The sequence below is a fragment of the Perissodus microlepis genome, chromosome 5 (genome assembly GCF_051167445.1).
Source record: "Perissodus microlepis isolate ML-2025 ecotype Zambia chromosome 5, ASM5116744v1, whole genome shotgun sequence".
NCBI lineage: Eukaryota > Metazoa > Chordata > Actinopteri > Cichliformes > Cichlidae > Perissodus > Perissodus microlepis.
Genome location: NC_140465.1, coordinates 24,297,114 through 24,307,140, shown reverse-complemented (window position 1 = coordinate 24,307,140; position 10,027 = coordinate 24,297,114). Strand labels below are relative to the sequence as shown.

At 39.0% G+C, this 10,027-nt stretch overlaps 1 protein-coding gene across 3 annotated transcripts in view; it reads right to left on the bottom strand.

Moving 5' to 3' along the window:
* Positions 1–3,672: 3,672 nt before the first annotated feature.
* Positions 3,673–10,027, bottom strand: part of mtss1 (MTSS I-BAR domain containing 1) — a 62,563-nt gene continuing 56,208 nt past the window's right edge. For all 3 annotated transcript variants that reach the window (XM_084929009.1, XM_084929010.1, XM_084929011.1), the window contains one exon: positions 3,673–8,869. In XM_084929009.1, the coding sequence (XP_084785135.1) occupies positions 7,740–8,869 (1,130 nt within the window). In that variant the 3' untranslated portion in view covers positions 3,673–7,739. The remainder of the gene's footprint in view (positions 8,870–10,027) is intronic.

The window sequence follows — 10,027 nt, the reverse complement described above, 5'->3', positions numbered from 1 at the left end:
CTCATTTCACTCTGGATGAGTCACCGGCTCTGAGTGAATGTTCACAGAGTTGATCTCACCATCATCCATTTACCATGACTCATCAGGACATTCACATAAAATGTTATTTCAGCCTAATGAATACACTTTTTATTTCAAAACCATGAACAAGAACACACAAAGGAACAAACAACTCGGCACGATCCACGAGCCTCAATCCTCTCCCTCTCTCTCACAAAGAGGGGAAACCTCTTGAAAATAATGATGCTTTCATCAAGCGGGGACGATTAGCATCAACTTACTGAATAAAAAGAAAAGAGCATGCTAGCAAAAGCTGAAAACCCCTAAAAGCTACATGATGAGATGGCAGTATTAACAGGATAGAGATAAATCTGTTTTTAGTGTGGACTAATTGACTGTTTTCTACAGTCAATGGTATGGACTAATTGAGCTAAGAAATGTAATGGCCAGTAGGGGGCATTAACACTTTTTCTGACAGGTTCATGTTCTGAGGTGCTATTTTCAGTTTGTTTGTTTTTTAATACAATATGGTTATTTTTAGTGAATTTTGATTCCACTGGGATTCATAAAAATACTGACAGCAGCCAGTGCTACCCCTCAGCCTACTAATAGATGTACCCATGGTATCAATTTGAAATTCCTACATCGCATTCACAAGATTTTCAGAAAACTTGACCTATGACCTTGATCTTAAGACTGAGGTCACTAAGATTCAAACACATTCAAGATTTTCAGTAGATATAGCTATGGTAACAATTTGGAACTTGTACGTCATTTCGTTCTTGAGTTATCGCATTCACAAACTTGGGCGTCCACGTCACCTCCCCGCCAGGATGACGATGACGCATAATCAGCCTTTTACGGCTGAGGGGTAATAAAGGAATATAAAACAGTTTTGTGATCGACATGTCGCTTGTGCGATATGAGCTTGCAGTGTTCCTCACATTCTCTGTCTGATCAAATCACCTTAAACACAAAATAGCGAAAAACCTCAGCTCAAAACTTCATAATGAGAGAAGGTCTCTGTGTGTTGGCCCTGAGACAGCCTGGTGACTTGTCCAGGGTGATCCTTGCCCTTCACTCTGTGACCGATGGGATGTACTCCAGACACACAGTAACCGGAAATTCAATAAATGGAAGAAAAGGGATGGGAGGATCATGTTATATACAGTATATTAAATACTGTGGGATATACGAGGTACCAGGATGGCTTTAACTTTTACTTACAGTATCTAAAGTGCTGCTCACAGACTGTCTCACTATTAAAAATGTAGTTTAATCATTAGGAGTATATTTTAACATAAATAATACCTTAAGTTTATTTTCAGTATTGTGGTATTCAGAACACAGAGTTGGACAGTGTGAAACAGGACAAACGCAAAGAATCAGAGGTGAAATTACAGAAAAAAAGAAAAAGAGTTAAGCATGTTTACTCTCAGAGGTGCATGTAAAGGGTAAGCTTTATACTGTTTTGGTCTCTTGCATCCTCTGCTGGTACAGAGAGAAACTGCATCTGCTGCAACACTGGTGTAACACAGAGATTTGTGCACTGTCACTGTGATGTGGGCTTTGACTCACTGAGCAGAGTTTGCCTCCTTCAGTATTTGGGTCAGCGTGACTCACCGCTGTCACAGCTTCAAGGTTTTATGTAACAGTGACTAAGTTCCTTACAAGTGGACAAACTCACCTGTCTTTTTGTGTGTTTTGTATGCTTATGTGGACAAGTATCATCTTGAACCTCTTAAAGAGAAGAAGGGGTCTGGACTGTGCTGACTTCAAATCTTCAAAGCGCTTTTTTGCGAGTTTGGTCTCGGTTTCAGGATTCATAATAGAGTCTGGTTTAGGCTGGGATTAGAGGGGTTAATGAATACATTATACCAACAACTATTCTCACAAAGATTAAAAAAAATAAATAAAAATGCACGTGTCCTTAATTCAAGTCCCTCGCCTCCCACCTGCTGCCCCTGAGCATCAGATGACTCTGAGCAACACAAAGCAGGGGGAGCAGAAGAAGAAAGAAAAGACAAAGATTAAAAGATGACTCAGTGCTGTATGAAAGGACAACATGAGCCGAGTTACTGCTTTAGCCTGCAGTCACAGCTGCTGCCATCTTTAACTCAACTTTCACCTAAATTGACTGTGCAATGACAATAAAGAGTTATCTTATCTTATCAAAGTCACCTGTGTGGGAAAATACCTGCCAGCAAGCCCATGCTTCCTCTTCATCTTGCCTGAGGTCATGAATGTTATTAGCATTAGCTAGGATGGGTGCTAACAGCCTCCCAGTAGCCAGTGTTGTTACATTACTGTGTCAGTCCATAACATGCTCTGAAATTCAGTGTAAGATGATAACCAGTTAGGAATATAAAAGTTAAGCTGCAGCCCCACCCAAACATCCTACTGAGCACAAACACATGATCTTCCTTTTAGTGTTCAAGTTTGAGCACAAAACCAAAAACCAGCCCGATAAGACTTCAAAGCCATCACCAACCACGTGCAGGTAGGACCTGAGGCCCCAATGCTTTTGTTACCTGCTGAAAATGAGGCCAGTAGGCTCAGGTCAGCTTACACTCAGCTTTGGCATCACACTGGACTGTTTGCTGCCTTTGTGTTAGCATGCTGTCCGTGCAGATGCTTGCAAAGAGCTAATGTTGTGTCAGCAGTATAATATAGCCATTTGCATCCTGGATGCAGTTTGGACTTTACCATGAAAATAAAAATAAGTGGTCATATCCTCGTTCCTAAGGTGTTATAGACGACTCCACCATTCTCCTCCTCCCTATCACACAATGAAATCAGCTGATTTGACAAAAAGGCATTTTTTAATGTTTTTTTTTTTTTTTACTGCCCATCATTCAGATTATTGAGGATCCTTTCAATAAATTCAATAAAAAAAACATAACTGTAATCGCTTTTTACTCGTCCGCCACTTCACTGGTCCTACAGAAGCACAGGTACCACTGCTTTTGCATGGCAGCGTGAACATTACAGGATAAATCATGCTGAGCTTCTGTAGTGAGGCAAACAAATACGCAGAACAGGGCCCCTTTAGGATACATATCTTCTGATGTGGGTGGGGCTTCTGTCCTGAGATGACCACAGTAGGGATATATGCTATTAATGACATCATACAGTAGCACTTTGTGATTTTGGCTCTTGGTGATTACTTGTAAAAATGTTGAACTCTTTATTTGAAACTTTGGCCATGTTTAATATTAACATCCATCCCACTAACAGAATATATAAATGGCATAAAATAAGGAACAGCGTAAAGGGTCCCTTTTGAGGACACTGTTAAGTGTGTTCGCTGTACTCCGTGGAAAGGATTTTGTATTTGTGCCCCACACATGCTTAATCACACCCCAGAGGATCATGTGAGAGCACTTCAGTTAGAGGAGGTGCTGGCTGGTACTGTAAATGATAAAGTAGCTGCAATGCAACAAAAATAAGGACAAAAACAAAAGATGAATGTTTACTTGCAGTGTTTGACCAAAGTTATCAGAACTGCTTATTTTGTAGAGTTTCAGCTCTATGAATAGCTGTCAGCAGTCCTTCAGTTTTCTGCATATTGAACTTTTTATAGAAACAGAGCACTCCTACAGTAAATTTATACTGTTACAGGTGCAAAGAGTACAGTAAACAGAACACAGACAAAAAAAATACCAGAACCAATCAGCATCAGCATTATTATTATTATTATTATTGTTGATCCCACAGCGAGCGTCAAAAGATGAAGAACAGAACATGTCTACATTCTCTTGGTTTATATCATCTAGATGTCCTTTCAGTCCTTTTGTTTAACAGTCTGATGTCCAATCAGGTATCAGATCCTCAAAGACCTGGAAGTTCACTGGGTTTCCTCCTTTAAAGCTTTTCTACAAAAAAAATATGATGAGCGACGATCACTGGCAGCGTCAGATCCAACCACATCATCAGATCAATAATAAATCAACAAAATAAAAGTACAATCAGGATACGTATACATACATCTTTATATAGATTTATAGACTTAGATCTCTCCCAGGAATAGAAGCACTAATATATACATACACAACTGCTGTGGGGCTCATTGGGTCCAATCAAAAAGAGAGGCTTAAAGACGAATCAGAATGAAGCTGCAGGAAGTCTTAAAATACACAAAAGTCTCTCCGGGAACTGACCAGGACCAGCTGACCACAGAGCAGACTGCATTTCCCAGCATGCAGCAGGTCTCTCACAGGCAGCTTCAAAGTAGAACTTTAGAAATACTGAGGCCCAGAGCTCCTCGCACCAAAGAAATTAGGAGCTACGAACCAAAATAAAAAATTTACCAGTTGAATTAACTTAAATTTTCCTGCTTTAATGTCGGCTCAGCAGTTTCAGGTATAATTTTGGTGGAAAGTATCATAATTGCTATCATGTTATAATTTTCTGTCCAATAGGCACAGACTGTACATAAAAGATGGATGTAGCCTCTGAAATCACCCACTGCTGGCACGAGCAAGAGGGCAATCTGAGAATCCCAGAAACACTGCACAGCTTAAACTAAACCTCACTTTGCTTTATGAGACTAATAGGAAGAACAATTAAAATGAAAATAACGTTGTATTCAAAGCAGTGACAGAGCCCAACAACTCATCAGGAAAGGGAGATCACAGATAAGTAAGAAGTATGGTTGTTTGTCCACAGACTTTTTCTAACAACATTTGTCCCCCGTGTTGGCTGTTAGCGAGAATGCAGGTATTCACTTAAACATAGAAGCTATGTCCATGTTTTATATAAATTTTAAACCAAAATTTTAAGTTTTAAGAATCAGAGAAAATAATTTATTAGAATGTAAAAATTGTAAAAAAAAAAAAAAAATGTAAAAATTAATAATTCATTAATCAATTATTTAAAAAAAAAAAGACCCCCCAACACAAAAAGAAAAAAAAAAACTTTTTCTATGATTTCTAAGATTGTAATTTGATTATTTATGGATTTTGGACATTTGACTGTTTTGTGCCATTTCCTGATCTTTTATAAACATAATTATTGTTGGATTAATCAAAAGAAGAACTACCACATTAAATTATTAGAAAAGTAATCAGCTGTTGCTCCAACAAAAATTATTTTAACCACTCAAATTCGCCAAATCTTTAACTGAGGACAATCCGAGTCCAACATCCTAACAGCTCACAAATGAAGAAGATGGGCAACTTTTAGAAGCAACACATTGGTTTAGCAGCTGTATTAGCAGGAAACACCCAAGTAATGAGGCTGCCATGGTAAAATATGCTAAGCTACAAATTATTTCTTTAGTCAACTTTTATTAACCTGCACTTGATGCTATATTTTTCTGGTTCAAGCACAGGAAGTGAGCGCCCCCAATTTCTCATGGCCTTAGACTGAAGTGCATCAGAAGACAAAACTCCGGGTTAATTACTGAAAACATCTGAGGTGTGACTTAAAGGACTATAAACTAAAAAACAAAATAAAACAAAAACAAAACAGGGAACAAAAAATAAAATAAAGAGATTTATAAGATTTAGAAGGTCATGATTAGCAGAGGTAAACATTTTACCAAATTGGAACAAAGATCAAAAATAGAACCAGCTATTTCAGTCCAACCAAACTCTGTAGAAAAAATGTTTAATTTAAAGTTACGACAGTTTGAGCCTCAGCAGCATTTTATCCAAGTTGATTACAGTAAATCAGCTAAAACGAATGTTTCAGAGATTTTTCAGTGGGTGGAGTTGAAATGAAAACTTCAAGCAAAAACCTAAACTTCACTGAATATAGCAGATCCTTTGTTTATAGAAACTAATTTGAAAAATGTTTGTCTAAATGATAAAAGCATAGTGCTATAAGTAGCTTCTGAATTTTCCAATAGTCAATATGGAAAAATCACAAGGTCTTTGTCGATACTCAAAAACTGTTTTTAAACCTGTAACTAGAGCTGAAAAAATAACTTAGTTTAATATAATCTGAGTAATTTAGAAAAACGACAGACATTTTTTATGGTTTTCTCACATTTTATATAATAATATAACTCTTTTTAAAAATCGAAATAATTGTCAAGTTACATCTGCTCCTGATGCCCTTCAAACATAAGTTCAGCATAACTTTTACTACTGGTGAATAAAACTGTATTATTCAAATGTTCCTCGTGCCAACATGTTAGCTGTGCTTAAATCAGCATCACTGATGTCCTATAACTATACAGGGGAACAACAACAAGGAGGACTCCTTAAAATATTGTAACCAGGATATGCACACTCATCAAGTGGACTTCAAAGCCACATAACATGAATTATCTCTCTACATTGCCTCGTGTGGCTGGGAAACTTTGCAGTTATGTTAAAGTAGGTGGTTCATAAAAAACAGCCTAAGTTTTTGACATGGCCTACAAACCACCCAGATTCAGTCATGCATTTACAGAAGACACCAGAATAAACCGATGCATAGGTTCTGTGGGTTCCAATAATAGTGGAAATAAAGAGAACTACAAACAATTACTTTAAAGTTGTTTTGGATTAATGTATATGTTGGTCACTAAGTAACAAGAAATGCCAAAAACCTATTTCTTGGTATTCATGTAGTATCTTGTCCACAATATCTCTTTAACAAAATGATGTTTAAAGCATTCTTGTTGATGCAAATATCTGTGTAAATAAATCTAAAGACTTTTTATTCTGTGGTCTCAGGGGGTTCACTTAAGTCTTGAAACATGGCAGCATTTACCTTATAAAGTACATTCAAACCATCAGTCCCCTGTGGTAGTTTTGTTCTACAGTTCAGCTCATCATAGCCAGCTATGTTTAGCAAAAATGCAACCCACATTTGTCAAGCCGCTTCTTCTGAAACATCAGTGTTGCCTCATAAAGTTGCCAACAAACCGCTGTCTATTTGTGATTTTTGCTCTAAAAAAAAATTTGATGCTTATTTACACAGCAAACCAGAGTTTTTCCCCACAGTAACATTTTTCATTGTATTCCAAAAACTCTCATGTTCAGAGGAAATATTTGGAGTCCCAGGAGTGGCACAAATCTCCAATCTAAGGTAAGAGCAACCAAATGACCTCAGACCATGTGCCACTTAAAAAAAAAAATATATATATATATATCTCAAACCCAGTCCTTGTGTCCTCAAACTCTTTCTTGTTCTACCTTATTTAAATCTAAAGTCAGATGCAAAGTCACGAGTGTTAGCATTTGGCTCTTTGAGATGACCAGAAACCAACTAAATACTCAGATCAAATACACCAGACAATCACTGACCCCGAGTCAGTAAATTCGAAACTCCACGATCATGGTTCAACCACTGTGAGTCCACTGAACTACTGATAAACCCCGCCATCCTGGGAGACTAGGCAGAAAGCAAATCAAACACAGCCAGGCCAAAGACGCTAACAGCTTGCATCCTAATTACATTTTCTGACCAGGAAGTGAGTACCAACTAAAATAATCAAATCAAAAGTTCTTTCTGTAAGACTGAGTCACACAAAAACTTTATCCACAATCAAAATGCATGAAAAAAAAGGCAAAAAGACGGCCGCAGCAACAACAGAAAAGTCTCAAAAATGCTTAAAACATAAATTTAAAAGGGCAATCAAGTAAATTTATAAAATAAAACAAGCAATGTTGAGTTCCAGCGAAAAAAATCAATCTGTCAACACTTTCAAAGTGTGTTTGAGTTTTCTCTGTGCTGACACACTCTGATATCTCTTCAGAAACCAAACTAAACAGTTTAGCAGAGAAATAAAAATCTGCTGGTCAGCCTCATTTGTGATTGGTTGGAGGGGGTAGGAGAGGGGCAGAGCGATCATTGGTGATGGTCCTTCTGAGCTTTACTCCTCTAAGAAGGGTCAACATGTTTCTGTTGCCTCCTCCATCTCCTTCTTCTTCTTCTAGGGTGACCTGCTCAGGGTTTTGGTCCTGGCTGGAGGGTGGAGGAGCCTGGGGCTGGTAGTTGATGTTGTTGGGCACGCCGGAGGGCTCTGCCTGAGTAATGTAGGCCTGGTGCTGTTGTTGCTGCTGCTGGAACAGCTTCTGTTTCTGCTGCTGGTTCAACTGCAGCTGATACTGATCGTGCTGAGGCTGCAGCTGCTGGGCTTGCTGAATCTGGGGCTGTTGGAACTGCAGCTGCTGCTGATGTTGAAACTGCTGCTGAATCTGTTGCCATTGCTGGAACTGTTGCTGCTGAATCTGTTTCTGCTGCTGGAACTGTTGCTGCTGCTGGAACTGTTGCTGCTGAATCTGTTGCTGCTGCTGGAACTGTTGAATCTGGAATTGTTGGTTGTGCTGTTGCTGTGGTTGACTGTATTGCTGATGTTGCTGGTATTGCCTCTGTTGCTGTTGTTTGACACTGTTCCCTCCCTCAGATGGCAGTGAAGGAACAGTGGGTACGGGCACTGGGATGGGCATCTGGCCTGGGACAATCTGGTAGTATGGGGAGGAGGAGGGTGGTAAAGCACTAAGGCTCTGGGTGGAGGTGCAGAGTTTACTGTGACCTAAACCTACAGAAGAGGGCACTTTGAAAACGTTCTCATCGCTTCCGTTGGTTCCGCCGAGGGCTTTGAGTGGAACCTGCGGGGTGGAGATGGGGATGGGAACCCCACCACTGATTGTTCCTCTGCGAAAAGGCGGCTTAGATGAAGGTTTGCGCCTGATGGTTGCCGTGTGGGACGGCATCTGGCGGTTAGACACACCACTCAAGTCGGACTCAGCCAATAGGCTGACAGTAGAGGCAGGACGCTTGGAGTGGATGAACTCCCGGTACTGGAATCTGAGGTCGGAGTTTCTCGGGATGGTCGATGACTTGTCGAAATCTGACTGGCTGTTGCCGTGGGAGAGGTGATGTAAGGAGATAGAGTCAGTGTCTCCGTGGAGAGAGATGGACTCATAGTCGACTGCAGAGATGGGGAGAGAATGTTAAAATGTTAGTTGCTCTGCTTTCAGGCAGACCTTTCATTACCTCTGGATTATCTCAGTGACATTTTTTTTTTTTTTTGTAAAGGGCTCTCATCTGCTCACCTGACAGACAAACAACAGAAACAGCAGGAGCACATAATCACATCAGTGACTCACTGTCATATTTGTGAATGAACAATTAGGGGATGCATCATTGTGGAAACTCTTATCAAACAAAAACAGGGCAACATGCAACCCAATTACTTTTAAAACGCATGCAAAACTCCAGTTCAATGTTCCAAATAATAAGGTTAAAAACAGACGTCAATTCATGGCAATGACATTAAATTTGAAAAGGTCAAACACACACACAGGAGGAAGTAAATTACAGACAAAGCAGCTGAATTTGTTTCTAATGTTCTGTTTGTTTTGGGTTCCAAAATTAAGTAAAAAAAAAGGGACTACGTAATTTAAATGCATCTGGCAGCTTCTCATCTGCTAGCATCAACACCAGAAATATGAAATGTGAGTAATGTCTTCTCTTTGCAAGCAAGTGTGATGGGAGAAACCTCAGTCTCCTATAAGCTGGGTGACTAAGCTAAAAAAAAATATAAATAAATAAATTCCATACCTGGATTAACGCTGTATCCAAAAATGTATTAATTAACTTAATGGGTAAAATAAACAATGTCAGCTTGTCTGCCTGATGCCCTCACAGCAGTGTCACAAGATTTAGCCAATTTTTACATCACTTTATACTTAAATAAATAAAGCTTCTTTTGTATCAATCTATTTATTTATTTTAAAGGATCTGCGGGGTAAGCAAGAAGTGACTATCCAGAGAAGTGTTGCCTCCTAGGCACCATGCTTCACAAGTGAATCTTCAATAATTTGCTGATGTTTAAAATCGCAGTCCTGAAGCCTAGAAAATGCTTATGTTTTGTAACACTAACACTGTAAAATTGAGAAGAGAGATTTTATTTTCCTTGTGCTTGATAACTGAGACAACAGGAGGAAACTGCAGCCACTAATGATTAGGTTATTAAAATTAGCCATACAAGTGCCCTGACAGGCACCAAAATTAATAATTTTATCGTTGCCAAAAAGATTCTAATATTTGAAAATAAGGACAACGTTTATTGCTTCTTTTAAATAAA